The 23,651-nt window shown below is 43.4% G+C and overlaps 1 protein-coding gene across 3 annotated transcripts in view; it reads right to left on the bottom strand.

Annotated features, from left to right (window-relative positions):
- Window positions 1-23,651, bottom strand: part of asap2a (ArfGAP with SH3 domain, ankyrin repeat and PH domain 2a) — a 51,836-nt gene that overhangs the window by 10,564 nt on the left and 17,621 nt on the right. For 2 of the 3 annotated variants that reach the window (XM_069718133.1, XM_069718135.1), the window contains exons 3-17: window positions 19,265-19,410; window positions 18,127-18,201; window positions 11,769-11,818; window positions 11,335-11,361; window positions 8,484-8,613; window positions 7,987-8,072; window positions 7,674-7,749; window positions 7,487-7,573; window positions 6,104-6,207; window positions 5,352-5,421; window positions 4,639-4,726; window positions 3,744-3,792; window positions 3,235-3,401; window positions 1,421-1,554; window positions 658-752 (exon numbers count right to left, since the gene is read on the bottom strand). In XM_069718133.1, coding sequence (XP_069574234.1) covers window positions 658-752; window positions 1,421-1,554; window positions 3,235-3,401; window positions 3,744-3,792; window positions 4,639-4,726; window positions 5,352-5,421; window positions 6,104-6,207; window positions 7,487-7,573; window positions 7,674-7,749; window positions 7,987-8,072; window positions 8,484-8,613; window positions 11,335-11,361; window positions 11,769-11,818; window positions 18,127-18,201; window positions 19,265-19,410 — 1,384 coding nt within the window. The remainder of the gene's footprint in view (window positions 1-657; window positions 753-1,420; window positions 1,555-3,234; window positions 3,402-3,743; window positions 3,793-4,638; window positions 4,727-5,351; window positions 5,422-6,103; window positions 6,208-7,486; window positions 7,574-7,673; window positions 7,750-7,986; window positions 8,073-8,483; window positions 8,614-11,334; window positions 11,362-11,768; window positions 11,819-18,126; window positions 18,202-19,264; window positions 19,411-23,651) is intronic. The other variant, XM_069718136.1, reaches the window with a different exon arrangement.

Here is a 23,651-nt window from a genome sequence, read left to right as displayed (position 1 = left end):
GTAGAAAAGCAAAACACAACCCTCCGTGTTTTGTCGACAACTTGTTTATGACTTCCAACACTGAATGTGATTAGAACAGCTGTGTGTTAAAATGTTAGTGGGAAAATCAAGGTGCCTTTGTGTCTTTTTTTATTTGTTTTATGCAAGCATAAAAAAAACATCTTTAGAGCCAATTCCTCGCACTGCAATCAAAAATTCACAACCCAAACTTTTTATGAGGCAAGCAAAATTCTCAAGTCTGTGACCAAAACCAATAAAACTTTAAAGGGGGGAATTTGTTTGCAATTCAAAATATTATATTCTCAGTTCATACATTTTTACTTAGAAACTTGATTTTGTGATTACAGTGCGAGAAATCTGCTGTCAAAACAGTTTTTTATGCTTGCATAAAAAAAAAAGACACAAAAGTACCTTGATGGCCTGCAAAATGTTCATCAGATTGGAAATTTACCAATTGCACTAATTAAAAACACAATTAATCCAGTTCAGAAAACATGATCAGCAAATTGTTGGTTAAAATGTGTAAAAGGGTCACGGTTAAGTTGATCGGCTGTGGCAGAGTGTAACGTGAGATGTGTGACGAAGCAGGACTGGGAAAAGAGGAATGGAGGTGAGACGAGGGGACGGAGAAAGAGTGAAGCTGCAGGGGTGACTTACATGTCACTGGCTGGGTTGGGTTTCACCACATTTTCAACACTTAAACAAGCCTCCATGATTTCATTAAAGCCTGCATTCCCCACATTCTTGGCCAGCTGTGGAGCACACACACACACACACACACACACACACACACACACACACACACACACACACACACACACACACACACACACACACACACACACACACACACACACACACACACACACACACACACACACACACACGTTAAAAGTAGTAATGTATAATTTTCTGTGCCACATTAATTAATTCAAAAGTCATCATTACAGCTTACACAACCATTGGGAAGCAGTTGACATCCTGAACTGTAAGTGTGGAGCCTCACGGGCTGCACGTCTGCTTGTGGCCAACGAGACTGGCGTCTTAACACCGAGGCAAGCAATCATGACTGGAAGCATTTAATCCCGGCCGTCCCACAGGCGGTAAATCTCTACACCAAACGCTGATTAGAAAAGCCAAACAAAATCTCAGCTATTCTGAGTGTGGAGACTTCCAGAGGTCTTCAAGGAGGAAGAGAATGAGGTCCGCCACTCTCCGTCCTTCTCCCCAAATTCATCTCCTGCCTGATATACTGTCCTCCTTATTATCCTCCACTTCCCTTGTTCCTTTACTCTTTTCTTTTCCGATGTTATCCTGCCTGAAAATCTCCTGAGAGATCTGGATGGAAAATCAATACAACGGAAACAACTCAATAACTTAATAACAGGAGACTCGAGGCGGACATCAAAACGAGATTTACCAAGAGCTCCGAGGTGCTGAGTACGTCCAGAGTGAGGGACTGGATCCGGGAGTAGTGGACTCCCAGCTCCCTGTGGATCCCCGAACACTCGATACAGGTGAGAATGCCCAGGTTGGTGGAGAGCCATGTCGGGTCTGAAGGGAGAGAAAGGAAAAGAAAATAGGAGAGAAGGAGAGGACACAAACAACACATGAGGGAAAAGAGGGAGAAAATTAACAGTGGTGATGAAATGCCATTGGGCAAAAAGCAATAAAGTAAAAGTCATTTCTGCAGCTTGTGAGCCAACTTTGATGTGTCGTTGTGGGAACTTCAGGGACTCTGGAAATGTAATAGCTGCCTGAAGGGATTTTCACTGTGGCACAGCACACAATGACAGAGGAAAGTGACCACGAAGAACTGGAACCAAGTCTGGCCTGGAGACTCTGTGCCCGTCATATGTACCATGTTAAAAGTACACACACACATGCAGGACGAATTTACATGGAGGAAAAACTCATTTCAAAGTTGTGACCGAACATCTCGAACAGACGATCCACTCTGTCGTTTTAGCAGTTTCTAACTCGAGGACTATCTCAGTGGTTTTGCATGCAGCACACTACCTGCATATATACTGCTGTTTATTACTTCACTTCTAACTCTTTCCCAAAGCTTAGCATAGAAACGGATATATTGGATTTGCTTCCAAGCGTTACATAATTTCCGTTTATTTCAGAGATTTGCTTCAAAATTCTCCTGCCAACATGTTGTTAACTTCATTTTTTGACAAAGTCGAGAACAAAGGAGAAAGGCCTGAAGGATTTCCTGTGATTTTAAAGACATCATCGCGGCTCGAGAATATGTCATTCTTTTCCCATGATTTGTAGGATTTCTCACCACGTATGAAATTTGATTGGGAGCGCAGAGCTGTGGATAATCCCAGTTTGATCCTGGCTGATCCTGTCCCTGTGTCAGGAGGTTTAAATAATGAATGAAGTTTCCTGCTGCTGCGCCACGAGGTGGAAAATCTGCACAGCGACTCGGCCAGTTTGAAAATGCTCGTTTTGGATCCTGTATGATGGTTGCAGTTATTTTATGAACTCAAAAGGGCAGAATCTTACAGCAGTGTGAAACCTCAAACTGCATATGTGATACGTGAACAACAAGACTGAGATAATAATCTGTCCATTACAACCATTAAAAACTGCATTTAAATTAACATTTCCATCTGTAATTGTTGAAAAGAAATTGTAGAACTGCATAACTGACTATACATTTTTTTTTAGAAGAGGACTATGTGTGCACTACCTATATTTTCATAATGCATTTTATAGCATTTCCAGGGCTCCAGGGAAATTAAGTCACAAATCTAGGAAATCCTGAGACCTCAATTCCTCTCATTCAACCTAAGAAGAATTGATTTGGTTCCCAAAATACATGACTATGTTATATGTGTGCATTTGGTTATTTTTGTTCTTGTTGTAAAAATGTTGCACATTTCTTAGGCCAACAGCTCTGTATTATGGGACATCTGGTGTTGATAGAGTTTTATAAATATAACCAGATTAGCAGGCAATGATCATGTAATTGGGACAATAAAAGATCATGAAATGTTGCGACAGTGACAGATAACTTATCTTCAACAATCCCATCACATCCAAGCGAGTTGATTTTCAAACCACAGTGAAATAAAAAGCAACCAAATGCTGCCCGGAAGGTAAAAAAAAAAATTGCACCGCAAATCATCATTTAGATGTTCTAGTTTTGCATGGTTTAAGCGCGCTAATCTAAATTCTGTGCCTTAAGGCATTTGTGAGTCGAGGGGGTTTTCCACTCACTGGGGGCTCCGCAGTCACAACACACGTCATTTCCTGTCATCCTCTTGACTTCCCCCAGGATTGCCTTGGTCAGCTCCTGCACAATGTTGTTCTCTCCAACATGATGGTCCCCTTTAAAAGCCTGATTCAACGCCTCCTCCTTACTGTTCTGCAGCACCGAGATCCAGCTGGAGGAGGGAGCAGAGGATGGAGGAAGGGCGCACAGGAGACGCGAGTCAGGCACATGAACATGAGAATATCGACAGAGGAAGAGGAGAAAGTAGAGCGGGGAGAAGGTGAAAGTAGGGCTGAGGCGTACTTAAAGAAAGAGGACGAAAAATGGGAGGGAGAGAAGTGTTAATGGACGGGAGGCGGAACACAAGGCTGAGCCTCTGACTGGGTGTGAGGTAGGAAGTGTGTGGAAAGGAGTCGAGGTGGTAAACAGGATGCACTCAGGCTCAAGACACACACACACACACACACACACACACACACACACACACACACAAGGGGAAGGAACAGGCACTTACATCTGACAGTCCTGGTCGTCCTCGGCCTGAAAGTGATACGTTCTGTCATCTGAAACAAAACAAAAAAAGAGAGATGAATGGAAGAGAAAAAATAAATAAATCGAACAGCCGCAGAGATGTGGTAAAAAAAAACTCGACATGTCCTACTGAAAGATCCGACTCTGCAACTGAACGCAGCAACAAAACATGTTCATATGTTTTGATAGGAATCGGCCAAATAACCATGGAGATCCGGGTTTTTTTTTTATGTCCGAAGCAGCTTTAATTATTTGTCTCTAGTGGCCAAAGCTTTAACCTCTAAATCTCTTCTGTGAGCTGAGAAACCGGCCTGCAACCTTAAAACAACTGTGAACTGTGATGTAATTTCCTGTCATCGTTCTACTTCCAACTTAGTCATGAAACCAGTTAAAAGCCAAAACGATGTATCATTAGATACGTCACCGTCCAGCCAGGAAGTAGAACGTCTGAAAATGATTCCAAGTAATGTATTTGATATTATTTGATCAGGTTGTTTTTTTTTGGCAGATAAAAACAAATCATGGAGGAAGAAACGATTGTTTTCAGATGTTTTCACTCAATCATTTAGTACATGAAATGTCGGTTGTGAAAAGAAAGACACGACTTTGCGTTTGCAGTTCTTTCTCGTTTTTGACCATAATACTGAAGTCAGATGTGTTCAAATCTATTGTTTTAAATCAGCTCATCTTTTTGTTTGCTGCTGTTGAAACAAACCTTGGCCTCGTGCTGTCTGAGCTAAATACAACAAAGTGTTTAACGACACCGACCCCAGACTGGGAAAAAGGAAAAGAGGAGGGCCCATGCAAAGAAAACCAAACCAAACAAAAACACGACGGTGACAGAAAATCCGAGGCCAAAGAGAGGAGGCTGAACTCACGTGATATGAGGTCAAAGCTCCGCTTCTCCTCAGGGTTGTGTTTCACCTGACAGGTGAGCAGGTTGAGTTTAGCTGGCGGTCGGTTCGCCTGCCAGAGAGAGACAGACATGCGGGACGGCGAGGGAGGCAGGGTGGAGAAAAACAACAACAACGACAACAACAAGTGAGTGAAACTGTTGTGTTGAACCGCATCCGGCGGCTGCTGGAGCCGAATGAAACATCCGATAGGCTGCTGTGTGCGAGCCGAACTGGGTCAGGCAGAGGTGTTGTCTGGGCTCAACGTTTTTTACGGGAACGAGCAGATTTAAATGAGACTCAGCTGAGGCAGCGATGTGAGGAGAGTGTTAACAAACCCAGACTGTGAGCTCTGCGGCCTGATGGTAATATATTCATGGCTAATGGGTGAAGATAATGACCAGCCAGAGAGAAGGCCTGCAGCCAAGACACTAAACAGTAAAGTGTGTCAGGCTGTGTCAGACATGTGTCTGCATCAAGTGTGTGTGTGTGTGTGTGTGTGTGTGTGTGTGTGTGTGTGTGTGTGTGTGTGTGTGTGTGTGTGTGTGTGTGTGTGTGTGTGTGTGTGTGTGTGTGTGTGTGTGTGTGTGTGTGTTTGAAGCGTAACAAACACACTGCACACTGATATTCATGTTTTGAGCAGGTTTTTTTTTTTTTTTCTCCAGAGCACACAGACCAAAAAAAAAGTGTTTGCTTACTGTGCCGTGTGAGATGGTGAGGTATCCATTCTTTGCCGTGCACTTTCTCTTCTGCCACACTTTCCTCAATCTGGGACACACACACACACACACACACACACACACACACACACACACACACACACACACACACACACACACACACACACACACACACACACACACACACACACACACACACACCAGTGAGTAATGTGTTACAGATACAGTACAGTGGCACAGTGAAGTCAGACACATTTGATAAAATATTTAATATGATCACATGAGGGATTCACATGCATTAGTGATGAGCCACAGGCTGAGCAGTGTGTTTTGCAATAGAACAATAAAAGCTGAAACAACTGGTCAAGTGACTGGTTAGTCGAATAATAGAAAATTGATTTGCACCAATTTTGATAATCAATTTTCAAGGGGAAAAAAAAAGAAGAACTTCTGCTTCCAAAGTTTCCCAGTGTAAAGATGAACTGTTTTGTATCCTTTTATTTTGAAAATCTTTGAGAACAATGTTACCTTGGGCTCTGGGAAATTGTGGCCATTTTTTATCCTCTTTTGATTTTTATGATCAAAATAATGAATCCAGATAACAATCTGCAGATAATTTGATGAACGTAAACCAAATCTGCAGCTGCAACTTTATCTGCTTTCTAGTATGAAATAAAAACAACCTTCATTTCAGTGCATTTATTACAGACATTATGTCGAGCTGAGACGCTGCATCTGATCTTTTGTACACCATCTGATGATAAACTCACCCGTCGCTTTTCTTGTACAGGCACCCGCTGCGCTCTGTGCCATGCTCCTTGTTGCCCTGCGGCTGGTGCAGGCTGTAGGTGGTGCTCTGCCGCACCTGTGAATCCTGGGAAAACACACCGACAGGGAATAAGAGGAAAAACAAGAAGCCGCACATTGGGTTTGCAAAAACAACATGCAGTGAAAGTGGGCGCTATGGAGGCGTAAAATTACTCCGGTTTATCCTGCTTCTGGGTCTCCTGCTCCTCTGAGAATTTCAAGACAAATATTATCGGAAGAAAATTACTGCTGGTGGCCTGATTGATTTTATACACATGAAGGAGGAGAGAAAATAAGAGGAGCTTTCACACCTCTGAAGTCGGGGTCTAATTAATTAGAGGCATCAAAAAGACAAATCACATTTTGATTACTTGCCTGGCTGCAGTTTTAACACATAAAACCTTAAATTGACTCAATTTAATAGATTTATCATCTGGATATTTGTCTTTGACTGCAACGTAACCTCGATAAAGGATCAAACAAAAAAGCCAGATTTTTGTGGGAGTGATGTAATTTCCTTTCTGGAAACACTCCGGGAAACAGAGAGGATGACCTCTGAAGGTTGGAGCTGGCGCGCTCTTTTATATGCCGTTATCAGCAGACACACACAACCAACACAATCTTGGAAGAGCAGGACAGCAGCTCAAACTTTTCTCAGTGACAATTAATTCAAACTTAAAGGAAAGACTAAAACAAACCAAAGCACTAAAACATGATATCATATTTGGAAAAAAAAAGACAAAACCCAAACACAGATAATCCTGCTGCCGTAAAAGAACAGAAAAGAAACTGCTGGTCTAGCACCGGACACTACAACTGAGACAATGACACAGTGAGTAGAGGATGCAAACAGCCACAAGAAATCCACTTACTCTCCTAGACTTGTTTCACAATAGACGGAGGCAGCGGAGGAGAGAAGAAAACAATCCTCACGTGAGAGCAGAAGCTGCTTGCAGCATATTTAACACTTCACTAAGCACAGCGCAGTGAGTGGTCACTTTAAAATCACCTCAGATCATTCGGGTTGTGGAGTAAAAGGAAAAAAAAAAAAAAAAAACAGCAACGCATGAATGCATGAAACGTAACGGATTTAAAAGCTTTTGGCACAAAAAACAAAAACAAAATGTGCCTCTTGAATTTGCTGAAATATGATGTATTTCAATGTCAATGGTTAATGTGTCCAGTGTGTCATGTATAATATACCATCTTACTTTACTGCAGATTTAGAGGAAGTAAGAAGATTAAAATATTCTGACATACAGCTTGACACTGAAAGGTTACAAAGAACCGTCGGGGTTGTGCGTATGCATAGTTGTGTATTTTGTACGCGTGTTCATGTGTGTTACCTCCTTCGGCTCCACCTGCAGTGCCGACTTGAGGACGTCTCGTAACTGAGTCAGCTGCTTCCTCTCCTCGTCCTGCACCTGCTTTATCTGTTGTCAAAGAGGGGGGGGGGGGGACAAACCAACATGAAAATAAGAGAATGTAAAGAGCAGTAATGGGGGATGAGTTGGCGTCTGCTGGTGTTCTCACCGTGTGCAGATCTGTGGCCAGTTTCTCTATGGAAGGTTTCAGGTTGTCCACAGCTTTTAGACCGTCCTGGAAGAAACTGAAGAGGACGCGCATGAATTCGGAGTCTCTCCCAATATAGCGTGAAAAATTTGAACTACCACAGAACAGGTACTATAATAAAGTGTAACTCACCGATATGCCTTCATGACAATCAAGTTACAATTTAACATGAAGTGGGTGTTTTTAAATCTGGATAACTTTTCTACTTCTAGCAACAATAAAACAAATTTCAGGCTCACTCCGTTTTAACGGGTTTATAATTTGGACGTCTTACTTGCACTGTGCGTGGAAGTACTTGATGAGGTTCTGCAGCAGGTCCACCCCCTTCTTGATTTTGATCTCATTGACTTTGAGGAGATACTGTAAACAGAGTGAATACAGATGCAGGCAGAGGGGTCAGGCCAGGTTCAGTCAGAGAGAACCGCAACTCCCCAAACTCTGTGAACGTTAGTCACGCTCCATCTAAAAGATGTACGTCCCTTTCATCTCATATCTAGACACTTCAAAGTAAAAGATCTCCATTTTCTAAGTAAGCAGAAAGCGAAACATCAAAAGGCATTGAATCTTTGATATTCTATTCTGAAATATTAAGTCTTTACCATAGTTTGACAGATATTTTATGTATTTTCCAAACCACTACTACCTCCTGTTTCCACTGTCAACTGTGTACAGTCATTTCTTCAGTGTTTAGTGTTTTAACACCTATTTAATAAAAAACTAGAAACACTGTGGATCAGTGATATCAGTCTCTCGTTCATCAGTCTGACTAACCTCACACATCTGCAGCTGGAAGAATCTTCTCTCCTTCTCCATCTCCTCGGCGATTTCCGCCCCGCTGATTTCCGTCCTGATCATCCCATGCTGTCTCGCGTGCTCCTTCTTCTCCTTCTCTATCTTGGTTCTGGCAGGAAGTGACAGCACAGCGGTCAGAGAGGACGCTGCAGAGCCGTAACGGCACCACAAACACACAGAAGGGTGCTGTGTTGTGTAAAAAAATCAGCCCTACAGCTGTCCAGGGGAAGCTGGCTGCCCCAAACATCCATACTTTCATAAATGAACTGTTGCAGGTTTGAGATGGTTAAGGTACCTATACGTTAGAAATGACCCAGATTGTTAGGAACAGTGCACCTCAATCATGAAGCTGATCTCAGCCTCCTCCTGTCAGTCTGGTGTTACATGAAGAGACTCCAAAATGTTTGGAACAACCTACCTATTAAACACCTTGTTTTAACGGAAAACTTTAGATGAATAAAAAAATGATTCCCAGCATTCCTTTTTTACAAGTATCTTCACTTTACTTTTAGTGCCTACAACTTAAACACAGTACTTTATTGCACTACTGATGCTCCGCAGAAATAAAGACATTACCACAGAGGAATGTCATGCAGGTGTCTGAAGAAGCCAGTCAGTTTTCACCTATTTTATTGCCTTGCATTGGCAGACGTATTGAGGTAAACACACTAAATGTGTGCTGTGTCAACAGAAGAGAAATGTATTGCTCACTGCACTGATACTGATAGCGAGGAAAATAATCTCTGTTAAACAGTATTAAGCTCATCAGTGCTTTTGGAGGATGTCCATAATTCGCATAAAGCCTATTTGCAAAATCAAACATTTGTTTGTTGCTGATGACGGCAATTGAGACCAGTAAATAAAGCAGAAGGATTTAGGAAGCAGATGTCACCCACTGAGAGTAGTTTAACTCGGCAAACTGCTTCCACTGCTTCAGACTGTTTTTTAGAGAAGAAATCCATTTCTACATATAACCAGTGCATGTTTTGCATTATTATGTTAGAGATGATTAAGGTTAGATGTGGGTTTAGTGCATTAAAAGGCCAGGGCTTGGACCTAAGAGACCAAAAGCCAATGTGATTAGTGATTAAGATTGTTTATACATGCTGGCAAGCTGCCTGACAGTCAGTATTCAGGGCTGATTTTTCACAAATAATTCTGCATCTCCAACAGGCAAACAGGAAAACACAGCACCCAAAGAGAGGAGGGGAGGCACCATTCCATGCAACAGCTCATTCTTTTCCATATGCTGTATTTTCTTTGAGCATATTTCCTACAAAAATGATGCAGCAGTTTGGTCCCTCTCAGAGAGACACGAGGACAAAGCGTGTCGACGTCTGTGACTGCCAGTCGATCAGTAAGAGCTGTCCAGCCTGGTTCATGTGCTTCAAGACGGACTTCACTTCCTGATGTTCAATTATCGTGTTATCTACCTGACTTCAATGCAAAAAAAGGCCTTTTAAAAATGTAATATTAAGAATCAAAGCCAAAGGTTTAAAGGTAGCATAAAAAAAATTAGGAAGTAAAATTGAAAATGTACTCCTAAAGGAGTAGTTCAACATTTTGGGGAATTGCGCTTATTCGCTTTACTGCTGAGGTTATGATGAGAAGACCTGATACCACTTTCATATTTCTCCATGAGATACGAGTCTTGTTGTTTGGAAATGTCACAACAAAACAGAGGACAGAAGGACGTTAGCGTCCCGGGCCATAGCTGCATATTGAAAGAGACAAAATGACAGTAGTATAATTTTTCTCATCTAACTCTCAACATGACACCACTTGAGAAGGAATGGGGGGGGGATCCTAAGAAGTTTTTTTGTAATGTTATATTTTGACTGCACACCTTGTCCTTGTCTGGGTTTCAAAGCAAAGTCTGCAGTCACACCACACTGCAGCGGGATTTTGTATATTCATGGAGGCGGGCAGAATACTAGAAATTTAAAAAAAAAAAGGGAGACGTTCTTGAAGGCCATGGTGGTTTTATGCTACCCTTCAACATGGTTAGAAAAGTACACAAAGCTCCATCATTCTTAGTTTTTTGTCATAAACTCTCGCCATTGGGTCTGTGTGAACGTGCCAAATTGGATTGCATCGAGAGCACACTGCTGGCTTTTGTCAGCACATGAATCTTCAGCCCTGACAGCGTTACAGCATCATCAGGGCAGCGTCTAGTACAGAGACACATGTTAGCCAGGCTGTTTGGCCGCCAGCCAAACTGATTGTTGTTCAACTGATTATGAGGCTGGGAATCCATTCACTTTAAGTACTGTCAGTTCAGGAAGTAATGCACCAAAATGATACGGGACTTTAGGTTTTTGTTCCACAGACTTTCCACATTTAAACAAAGAAAAAAACAAAACAAAAAAAAGTCCGATTTTAGTTGTGAGTTTAAAGATATATCACATCCTGAAAAAACAGCATTCGGCGTGAGATGATCCCCAACGTGGAGACGGGAAAAAAAATTCAAACTGATGTGTCAGATGCAAAGAGCTCGCAAACCAAATTAAGGAATCAGACATCAGTCCTGTGTTCGGACAAAATTATTGAATCTCTCTGTGTCTGTGAATATAAAACCATGACAGCAGACAGCAGAGAGATCAGGGACAACCACAGGATAACTAAGAAAGAAGAGCGGCGGGATATGTTTGGGTGGTTTTCTAATCAGGCAGAAAACTGGATTCTATTGATGGCAGACAGAGGCCATCAGTAGAGTGAAATAATAAGGTGGGACGGTCAGGAGCAGTCACACAGCATCCAGATGAGCTCTCCATGTCAGAACAAAGTCCGCACTGCGGGATCCAAACGGTTCGGAGAGAAGATGTATTACCCTTTCAGTAAAGAATGTCCTTTGCAGCTTGTAAAATATATGAAAGTGCTATAAAAAACTTGTGTGTTCTTTGCATGCACAGTCACGGAGGAGGGCCGGCGAGAATGGAGCGGGAGCGTGGAGGTGGAGAGGTGACGGTGCGGACAGGTTATTCACATATCGGGGATGTGGTGACGTGTTAATCACAGGGAGAGATTGGAGGTTGAGGGGAAAAGGGGGGGGGATTAGTCAAGACACAGTCAGACAGACACAAGACACGTACAGCACAGTTAAGGTTTAACATACTGCCGAAAACTAGCACGACTAGGCTGACGACTGAGAACAGCGGCATCACAAGTTTCAAGCAAGTTTTAAGCAACGGCGAAACATTTTAAGGAACGATCCATCAAATGTCCAGTTGTTTGAATGTAAAATAAAGAGCTGTGGTTGCTTACACTTTTGTTTCGTAGTCCTTCCAGGCTTTGTCGAAAGGCTTTTTCAGATCCTGTACAAAACAGAACGAAGAAGTCAATGTAACAAGTCAGGAACATATTGCCGAGATGATTATTTGATCAGTTAATCGACAACATAATTTACTGTGACACAAAGCTCGTGAATAATCAACCTTTGAGGTGCTGCTCCCAGGCAGCGTAAAACATAACTTTCAATCCCAACCTGGATGACAAGTCCTTAAAAGTGCTTGCGGCACACCGCGGCTGCGTAGGAAGACCATGCGATACCGCTTAAAGCTCCGGAACCACTACTGAATGGACCCCGTGCTTTACTGCTTCCAGGATCTGGAAAGAACGTGCAATCTCAACTTTTTTTTTTTTCTATAATTGGTTAATTGTTGTTTAGCAACCAACAATGTTTGCGTTACATCTTGAAAAATCTGTTTAACGTGGGTACATTTTGGGGTTTCGAAGGTGTCCATTAAGGTTTTGGGAATTTGGGATTGAAATTTAGACCAATAAAGTGAAGGAATAGTCGGACATTTAAGGAAATATGATTGTTCCCTTTTCTTGCCCGGTGTTTAACGAGGACGTCAAGATTTTCACAGTAAACGTGAAGCTCAAGCTTAAAGACCGGGAACAGAAGGAAAGAACTCGCAGCTGTCCAAAAGCAATAAAATCCACACGGCATCACCTCGGAGGCTCGATAAGTAGCACATTACTTGGTTTCAAAAACTATTTCATGAGAAGTTAAATGTGATTAGTTGCAGCCCAACACGTACACAATCACCGCAGCCGAGTACACAAAGTTCAAAATGTCAATGGCTGCACAAAAATGCTACACACACACACACACACACACACACACACACACACACACACACACACACACACACACACACACACACACACACACACACACACACACACGCATTCCTACAGCGACCAGGGATCACGCAGAGGTCACCATCATTCAGTGGTCGATGCTTAATAACGTCAAGTCTTTCTTTCTCGCTAATCAACAGAGTTAGTGCGTGTGTGTGTGTGTGTGTGTGTGTGCAGGTGTGCGTTGCACCACACCACACTGTGAGTCAGTAAGTTGAGTCATCCTCCACACAGATGTAGAGCCGCCCACAGCTGTCTCTGTGGGGAGCTGTAGATGACGGTGGAGGTTTTTTTTGGAGCGCAGAAACGCGGTGCGGCTGTTTTCGGCATTCGAAAACGCAATTCCTCTGGTGACCCCGCCAACCGCCAACTCTGATTTGTCATTGTCTCGCGTGTGCTTTCGACAGCTGCTTGAGCAAAACGCCCGATTAAACACCGTCCTCGCGGCTGCCGTGCCGATTAAAGCAGCGATTAGGACAAACAAAAGCAGACTTCACTGGGCGCAATTGGCCGTGTCATTTCCTAAAAAAAACAATTAAACAAAATTAACAGAGCCAGGATGTAAGGCAGAGCATGAAACAAGAAATAATCCCAAAAATTATGCATTTAATTTAATAACTGTTGTAATTAAAAAAAAATAAAAAAAGACTAAACTACAGTGAGCGTGTGCTGACTCATCATAGCGAAGTAAGAAACGCAAACAAATCCTGACAGTCGTAAAAGCTTAAGCAGCACTTTTCTCGGTCTTACTCCGAGTTTCTGACCACAAATGTGAAAAGCACACATTTTTCCGTTGGGTTGGGAGACGGCTTATTGCTTTAGTGCCATTGTTAAGAGCTCCACAGAGGACTGATCGCCCTTGTTGACCTCCACTTCAACGGCCGAGGAGTGGCAGACTCAACCTGCAGCTCGCGGGATCTCGGTGAGGTTCACTGGGCCGGGTCAAGGAGCCATTCACTCAACCAGCTCAAGGGCAGCAAACCCGCCGAGTAAAGAGAACATAAAAGGGCTATAAAAAAAAATACATGAAAAGCCGAAACTCAAAGTGAGAGAACAAGACTGTGAAGAAAATTGCGAGAGAGGAAGCAGCTAAAAAGAATGAGGTGCAGGTCAAGAGGGAGCCAGAGGGAAAGCAGAGGGTGAGCGGGAGGAAATGTCAGAGCCAGAGAGAGCAGAAAAATGGTAACAATAGCTAAAAATACCAGACGCAGGCATCGCCAGGCAGGGAAGGGCAGCGCTGAGTAGGCCAAGGCACGGGGCGAAACACTCCCTCAGAGAGCTCTTAGCGCCCTGGTTCCCTGTCTGGCTCAATCTGAAGGACAGAGGAGTGTCGTGACCTCGGCAGCGGCCTCAATTCACAAACCTTTCACATCTTACCAAGGCTGCACCCAAATAGTCGACCAAAAATATTGATGCCCCAAAAACATATAGATATAATTCAATTAATAGCACAAAAATTAAATGACCAGTCGACTATTGGCTAGAAGTAACGACCAGGAGGATCTAGCGTGCGGCAACCCGACCTTTTACAACCTTTCACACCTTTTCTCTCTGCTGGCCTGAATGTGCAACTTAAGCTAAGAGTAATTTGGTTTATAAGCACTGGTGCAGAACCCTTTATCAGGGGTCATAGGTCAATGTGTATTAGCCCTCTCCGCCAGGGTCGTGTGGGGGTCGGATGCTGTATGGCTTTGCCGACCTGCTGTGGATCCCATTTCAAAGTTATTTATCCGTTTGGCTAAAAACGGTGACAGAGAGAGGAAAGAGAAACAGACAGCCGGGCATCCATGGGCGTGTACGTTAACAGACAAAGCAGGAACGTCCACGTTGTTTGAGCAAACTGATGAGAGATACTCGTGATCGGTGAACCGCTCTTATCTAAAAAAAAAAATCTCAAACCGATAACATGCGTCGGTGGTTCCGGGTGCACATCCAGACATGCTGACTGAATAGTGATGAGCTGATATGACTCACGGTGCGGCGTTGGAAGCGGACTCGTCAATAAGCAAGGGGATGAGAGGGGTCGACGGCAGGCATGACATCACGCCGCCGTCCACTCTGAAAGTCCGGTGTTAGCACAACGGTCTGGTCGACTCAGCACTTTCCAATCCCCCCCCCCCCGGAGTGAGAGCGTGTTTATCCTCAGCAATAACAACACCGGGTCTCCCATGGACCCCGCTCCCCTAGTACTGTCACTACAGTGACTGAAGTGTATCCTGAGTAAAGACCATGATCAGATGAGTATTAAAAGGCTTCCACGTGTTGCTCACCTCATCAACACTCAAGTATGGAAACTGAAAGGTGAGAATTGAAAGCAGCCTGAAAATGACTTACTTTTACACATGAAATCCCACGTGCCTTCTGCGGTGAGGCGGCCACAGAGGCAGATGAGGTGGAAAATGGTGGGTTTTTAGCTGAGTAACAGCAGTGACAGGTTGCTAGGTGGTAAGCCTCTAATCACAGAGCCATTAGCGGCTGCCTCCCTCGGGGTCGGTCCATCGCACTCATCGCCAAAGACAGCACTGGCTGAATATTAACAAGCTCCGAGGGAACAATGGCCACCAGAAGGCCATTAAGTCCCGAGTTAAATCAAATGTAAGCACTGGTAACTATTATAGCTGCCACGCAGATGGATTAAATGTGGAGCATCTTAACATATCAGATTCCCCTTTTTATCTGCAGTGCATGGAAATGAGGTAATTGTTAGGGGATATGTCACACACGCTTCTTCTGTTCCGTTTCCTTATCGCTTTCAGTCTGTTTGTGGATCTTTCAGACACTCGCACACCGCATCCTCAGATCAATAAAAGCACGCTGCTTTTGAAGCGCTGCTGGAAAACTCGCACGCCTGACATTTCAACAGACTGCACAGAATTTGAAAAGGGGTAAAATACTTTTTCAGAAACGTAAAAAAAACAAAAACTCATCTCCCTGAAATCTGAAAACATTTGAGGAAGTATTTTGACACTGAATATTCTGATATTGTGTGGCTGCTGTTGTCAAGTCAAGCGTGAAGAGGCTGTGCCCTTTTTCTGACCCCTACTGACATAAATAAATCATTTTACATCAGATGTAGACATTTATATGTACCGAAAGCTTCTCAAACTAGATTAATAGAATTGAAATTAGAAATACACATGAAACACTGGCATCTATTTGAGTTGGTTTGTATTTATGTGTTTAAAACCATAAATGATCACGATACACATATTAACGCAAGTATTGCTGCTACTTGTCATTTTGAAATGTACTAGTTTTAAAGGCAATTCTCTCCATCGACTTCTTTGAACTTTTAAATACATTATAGTCTTTTAAGAGATCCACATCAACCCGTTACTTCATCTTACTTTCCTCCCACCTCTCCCTGCAGTCTAAACAGCCCGTCATGCAGGTCTGGACTCCTTCCTGCACCCCCCCCCTCCCCTCCTCCTCTCCTTACAGGTACTTTCCCCCCTGGGACAGGGCAGGAGTAAAAGAGTCGGATAATGACAGAGGACGAGGAAGATGATAAAGACGAAGGTAGAGACGAGGGGAAGCCTTTGGGCCGAGGAGGCGAGCGACAGGTTGGAGGAATGTGACCCAAGACAAGAATTAGCCCGGCACTTTTGTTTCTCAGTCTCTACGTTTGCCCTATCCTGACACTGAAGGCCTAATTTCTGGGTTTGATGGCATTACATCAGCGGTGACATGTATATGAGTGTGTGTAAATGTGCGTGTCCTGAGGTATAAAATAACCAGCAACTCATTAGCCCCATGTCATTGGGGGTAATGAGAATCATCCGACGGCTAATGAGCAATAACTGGGTGAGCGTTACAGATGTGACCGGGCAGCAGCGTGAGATGTGGGGAGAGAGAGGGGGGGGGGGGGTAGGGGGAGTTACGCAGTGAAGGTGTCAAGGGAGAAGGAAAGAGGGGGAGACAGAGAGTGGGGAAGTTAAAACAGAGACAGGAAGGAAATCACAGAAGAGGAAAAAGTGAAAAGAAAACACTGCACTTGAGAGAATAACAAAAAAGCAACAGAAATGACTAAAGGGGACAAGAGTTCAGGGGTCGAGACGGAGCTGAGTGGCCGAGGGTCATGGGGACAGACCGCGTCTCCTTGGCAACCAGCCTTATTAGCGCTGACTTAATCTCATCATACCTCAGTGGGAACCAAAGCCAATCATGTGCCTTGAAAGTGAAAGGTCACAGACTGCTGTGGACAGTAACGAGCCCTGATTTCATTACAGAGCTGCAGACAGTGTTGTCCAGTGTCTGGCTGGGTTCAGTCTGGTTGGTGCGCACACGCACACACACACACACACACACACACACACACACACACACACACACACACACACACACACACACACACACACACACACACACACACACACACACACACACACACACACACACACACACACACGACTAACTAGCTCACTCACTGCATCATTAAAAGAGAGGTAAAGTCCATTGGGCCTCACTGTGGGTTTTGGTACAGACCAGAATGTGTCCAGAGCATTAAGTACTAATTTCTGCTCATTATGTTGACTTATTATAAAATCTGAAAATCCCTGCAGGGCACCAGGACAAACTCGCAAACTTGACTTGAAGATTTAAAAGTCCCAACCTGGAGGACGTGAACATAAGAAGGATTCATAAGGGGCCATGGGATGATTAAAAGGATCATACAGCAGAAATGAATATTTTTGCTGGTATATTTTATGCTTTTAATCATTGCTTTTTGGGTATTACGCCATCATTTTATAAATGTATTCAAATTATTCCAGATTGAACTCGCCATGGCTGTTAGACATACGATGAACGAACGATCAAAGTTGAGTAACTGCAGGCATGGCGCTGATACTCAAACACTTCCCGGTTAATGATTGGGAACCTTTGTGTTTTTTATTTTGCAGTTTGCTGAAGGCAGGTATATTCTGTCTTATTAAATATCTTTTTCTTCTCAGAGCTACTTGTGAAGTAGATCAAAGCAGCATATTTTTAACCTTGTTACAACAAGGTTATTTTATGCAACACTTCAAGGATCGAGCAGCCTCAAACCATTTTGAATGAGCACCAAAGTCTCTATTTTAAGTTCAAATTTAAAATGCTGATTTCCTAGAAGGGATTAAGCCACAAGCATGTTTATCAGTTGATGCTGACAATGAATTTTGTCCTCAGTGTGGGGCTTATTGCTGCGACCTAAAACGGCCTCTAGGTTCAATTTTTGTCATTTCTTTATACAGTATGATTTTCTTCCAGCGCCATTCAAAAATAACGGCTGATTATTTATTGCAATTACTTGTCAGTTTTCTTTTCTCTTTTTTCCCTATTGAATTCTTGTATTACTTAAATCAACGCCATCGTCCACAATCTCAAAAATAAAGCTGTATTTCTTGAAGGACATCCATGAAACACCTTCAGTTATCTCCTAATATAACAGTTCCTGTTCAGGAGTGTAACAGAAGTCCGAGCAGGTTAGTGTCCTTACCCCTTTGACACCCTTCAGGTCCCCTTTCAGCAGGCTGTCCAGAGGGAAGGTGATGATGTTGTTCATGTTTTGGAACTAGAGGAGGGCGAAGAGAGACACAAATAAGAGCTGAGAGGTTATATCAGAGGATTTAAGGTAGCAGGAGACTGAAATTTGGGGGCACCAATCGCCACTGAGATTTAATCCTTCCTCTGTGTGTGTGTGTGTGTGTGTGTGTGTGTGTGTGTGTGTGTGTGTGTGTGTGTGTGTGTGTGTGTGTGTGTGTGTGTGTGTGTGTGTGTGTGTGTGTGTGTGTGTGTGTGTGTGGAAAGGAAGGAAAGGAAGCTGAGTTTTCCATTCTTCTTTTATCAGTCAGTGATGGTGATAAAAATGAACTAAATGAGATACACATAATTAAATGTTCAATAAATAATAAAGATAATAAAGAGTTTGTACGCAGCCAAGTCTCTTGCACCACAAATTTCTACCTCCCTCTGTACCATTTGTATCTTTTAAATCACAAAACATAATCTAATTTCGACATTTTTAAGAGAGAAAAATAAATCTGTCTTTAACCGCCCTGTTTGAAAGGCCAGCCTCTGTGAGTAATGCTGCACATGTAATCTAGGAAACCAGAGCTTCCTAAAGCTTTCGGAGATTACATCTTCACATTCAGGTCAGGCTGAAGCTCGTGTTTCTTTAATACAAGGTGTCCCGATAACACCAATACAAAATCTCCAGCTCCAGTTCTCTGTGCGAGTCGATACAGTGTCCGAGGGAGAGCGACAGACCTCACAAGACGGTGTCAAATTTTTCTTTAATAAAGTTCTGGCCTCTGTACAAAACCTGGCTTTAAGAAAGCGGGATCAGGCTGAATTAGATCCAGCAGATATCTGGTGCTGCACTGGCTCTTTGGCGGTCTCGACGGAAAACTAGAGCTACCTCCTCCGGGCTTTGAGTTCCAGCTGGACTATATGTGCTCAGTGTGTGTGTCTCTGGGGAAAGAGACAATTAGGGACAGCATGGAAATCTTTCTTAGTCCCCAGCGACCCACACATACATATATACACACACACACACACACACACACACACACACACACACACACACACACACACACACACACACACACACACACACAGAGAGAGAGTAGACTCACAAGGTTTTTGAAAAGCGCAGTGAGCTCCTTGGTGAAGACGGAGAACTTGAGGAAGGCCGAGCCCAGATCTGGATCGTCTCTGTACACGCAGTTTTCTCCAAACTTCTCCAGGGCCTGAGTGTACTGCTCCTCGTTCTCCACGTGGGCTGGAAAACACGCACAGAGATTAGGGAATCAAACTGAGGTCTTTCACTCTCTGATCGTTACGAGTCAAAAATCACTCACTGGGTATTCATACTGTATGGCAGTCTGTCATTGTAAAGCTTTCCTTCCGTTAGGGGTGATCGTTTCGCCCAGATATTGTGAGTTTGGGTTGGAAGGCACCGCCCGCCACTGACTGGGACGTTCGTCTTGTTCAGTCTCAGAGGTTTTGAGCTTTTTTTGATGACGTGATTAATGAAACCTTCCCCTGTTGTGCTGAAGACACCAGTATCTCGTCAACGTCATCCTCCACTTTAGTTACTATGTGACGATTGAAAAAATAAAGCGTTCTCATTTAATGCTGCTCGCCGTCCCAGAAGCAAAGTCTCGCAGCGTGTTTAAAGTCGTCCTCATTTGACGCAAGGTTCGGCCACGGTGATTCCACTTAAATGTACTTCATGCCAGACTAAGCAGCTGATAACAATTAATGCCGCTGGGACGGTCGTGGGACAAGAGATAGAGCACTGGGAGACTGTTGCTATGACGACACTTGCAGAGAGAAGCGACAGAGAAGGAGGGTTGGGGTGGGAGTGCCGTCTCAAAGAAAAAGAGTACAAAAATATATATATATATATATATATATATTTTTTTTTTTTAAAAAGGGCGTGCATGTACAGATGTGAGAATAAACACTAAAAGACACCTGCAGCTACTCCATGACTCAGTATTTTTAGATGCCAAACACCCACACAAAGACAGATAAAAGATCAGCCACACGGGTTGGCACAGATGTGGCAGGTTCAAAGATTATCTGAATAAGCTCACGTCTCGGCGGTGGAGATATCCATCATGTTATTAAAAGGGAAACGCTAAAAGCCTCTGAGTCAGTACCTGCAGGCGTCCTCACAGTAGACAAATCTAATTTAAGCCACAAAATATCATCTGATGCAATAGGTGAGCTGGTGATAAGACCGCTATGAGACACTCTGCACAAGTGGAAAGATGAGAGGGTTGAACAGTTTGAGGAATAAAGTGAGAAAGACTGTTTTTTCAACAAATAGTGGATAAAAAAACAAAACACCCTTTTTGATAACTTGATCTATTCTTTAATATATTCTGCTCTATATAATCTTAACATGTTGAAAATTGTAAATAAAAAAAGGCCAATATCACAACCCTGATGCCAAACATGACATCAGAAATGTGTTTGTTTTGTCCGATCAACAGTTCAAAAGCATCAAATCCGACCTCGAGTACCAAACGTGTCATACCGAGATGTAAGAAGCTGCCATGTGTCAGACGCCGACCACTACCACACGCCCACAGCCGACTGTTTACACATCAGCTCCAGCTGTTTGGCTGCGTCTCTGCCAGGCTGCGAACCAGCAGGGCGGTGGCCTGTTGTTGGTTTTTTTAGTTTTTTTTTTAAGTGGCCCACGAGAGCTCCGAGCGCTGCTACTCAGAGCTGACAAATAGCTCAACACCCCCTCCGGCTTTGTGAGAGTACGTGTGTATTTGCTGTAACGCGACCTAAAACGCACCGCACATGCAGCCGTGCAGCACGGAGCAGCTCTGAAACCTCACGGGGCTGCGGGACGTGCCGAGCCAGTTTACGTGGCAGAAAGACGAGAAGTAGGTAAGCAGAGAGGTGACATTTTCTAGAGTTTATACTGCAGGCATGTAAATGGTGCCTAAACATTTCCAATGCTTTAAGTTGGCCGCTCTCTTATGGAGAAGTGAGCTCTGAGCAACAAGACAGTAACTCTAATTAAACCTATTTCAAGCTTGTTTTTTTTTTTAGGGTATCATGCCTTTATTTGACCGTTGGAAGTTCAGCTGAAAAGATTCATTTATTCTTATATTACATTAGTGAATACAAAAAAAAAATAGTGCTGGCTCCAGAAGATTTCAGTTTGGGATCTGGGAAGATGTGACTGTGGAAGACCTCTTGACCAGTACTGGGAGCTTTATTGCTTACTTACCTAGCACATTACTTTCATCCAAACTGGAGATATTTTCTTTCAAAAACAAAACTTTAAGAGTGGGCTTCGTTGTCCATCGAACATTAGCGAGAGAAAACAGAAATGTTTTTTTAACCTTGTATTTATTGCAGGACAGGACAGAGGCCGCAACAGCGCGCGTGCTCATACCTGGTTGTGTGCAACAATCTTTACTGTGTCTTCCCTCTTAAACACACCGTACATGCACACATGCATCTGCGGAGGATTATCCAACATCCCAAAGGCTTGTTTTGCAGGTTCTTCCACCTCTCTCACACACACACAAGGGTTTAATCAGCAGATAGCAAGCCGGTCTCTGCTTCCTCTCCGTCTCTCCCACGCGGCTCCATCGGGCCCGGTCGTCCAACACGATGTGCGAGCGACCTCAGACCAGTTCTGTATCTCTCTACGGACTCTGTCAAAACCACTCTGGCCTCCACGTGCCCTGAACAATATGGCCACCAAACAGATAGCCTGGCTTTGTCTAAAGCTTAAAAACACATCTACCAGCATCTCCAAAGCTTCCCAAGTATGTCACTAATCCAGCCGAGAAGTAGTCCGGCACATAAAACCCAACAATTTTTTTGCTTTTACATTTGGTTTGTTGCACGCACACCTTTAACCAAAAAGATACATTTGAACATGCTGGTAGGATGATTTTTTTTTTTGGCCTTGGACAGACTACATGCCAGCTGGTCGCCCTTTGTTTCCAGTCTCTATGCTAAGCTAAGCAAAGCAAAGCAGCTGCTGGCTATAGCTTCATATTTATAATAAAGACGTGAGATTGTCACCAATCTTGTAATCCAACTCTAGAAAAAAAGAAGGCAAAGGAGTATTTTCCAAAATATCAGACATTCCTTTAAGAAGCAGCTCCGTTTTCACCACACGTTCTTTTTAAGTCGTCTTCTTTCTTGTGTTTTCATCTTTCATCGTCTTTTTATTTTTTTTAATCTCGCACATTAATTCAGTGTAATTATAGCGGAGCTTTTGGTCATCTCGTTTTCTTAATTCCCACACCATCAAATTCCGTGTTTTTCTGATGCAGCAATGGGCTGAGCTCTGCATTATTCAGTGACTGAATGTCCTGACCGCCTGTAGGTCCAACAGCTGGAACCCCGGTGTTCATCCTCTGCCTGTGGTATCTATCTGTCCAGCAGCTTTGGCAGGCCTCATCCCAGCAGCTCCGCTCCATCAGCTCTGCTCCATCAGCTCCAGCTTCTTCTGGAGGTCTGAAATGCTGCTGCCGGTTTATTCATCAAAACCCACGAGCCGACTCCCCTGACAGGCGCCTGCATTAACGCGGGGCTCTCTCGCTCATTTATACGCTTTCCCTGTAACTCTCTCGCACTCTCACCTCCACCATCTTTTTTTCCTTTATCTCAGGTACAACCTTTACATTGCTTACTCAGCTTCTCCAGATTTCCCCAGTGGGGTATGTCGAGTAATATTATTTCTTTTTCTCCTCACTATTGTGACCATACCTCCAACTTCCCCTCATCATTAATATTCCTCATGTCAGAGCCGGAAATATCCGCGAGGGTTTGGACTCCACAGTCAGTCATACCGGGCATGTACTCAGAGCCAGCGTTGAGGGTCCCCGGTGTGTGAGCCTCATTATTTTTTCCTCGAACATCTTCTCCGTCGAACATTAAGAAGTTCTGTATTTTACCGACGGTAGAGGTTGGTTTTAGAAACTCTGGATATAGTAGAGCTTTTTTGCTGAAAATTGCTGCCTGCTGAAGCCCAGAACCAGCACGCGTATTACTTGTTTGATCTATTAATGAGCCCGTTGTATGATATTGTGATAAGTATGCATACAAGGATGTTAAAATGCATGGAGCTGTACAGAAAGAAAAATCAGTCCGACCCTCTGCAGGTAGCTTCTTTTCTCAGTGATCAACTGGAAGGACATAACACCGCAAAACACTTTATATCTGCATGGGCAGCTCTTCTGTGATGATCGTTAATAACAAAAGGTGACCTCATTGCCAGCTCCATGGAAGAGGAATAAATAACAGCATACCACAGACAAGGAATTGTTTCTACTGTAAATACTGATAGAAGACAAACTTAATTCCTCAAGCTTCAGAGTATCTACAGAAGACAAAATGCCACTGTGTGAAACACCTGCGGTTTCAAACGAAGGTAATTATGGATAATAAGAGCACTGATTATAAATAGCATAATAAAACTGAGCAGGGTGCTCTTCTCCATGTAAATGATATCAGCCTGCGATGAACAGAGTA

Source organism: Brachyistius frenatus, unplaced genomic scaffold (assembly GCF_029030835.1).
Source record: "Brachyistius frenatus isolate BFR_SWC_R1_liver_20210118 unplaced genomic scaffold, ASM2903083v1 Contig_187, whole genome shotgun sequence".
In the NCBI taxonomy this organism is placed as follows: Eukaryota; Metazoa; Chordata; class Actinopteri; family Embiotocidae; genus Brachyistius; species Brachyistius frenatus.
This window is presented reverse-complemented; position numbering and strand designations above follow the sequence as displayed.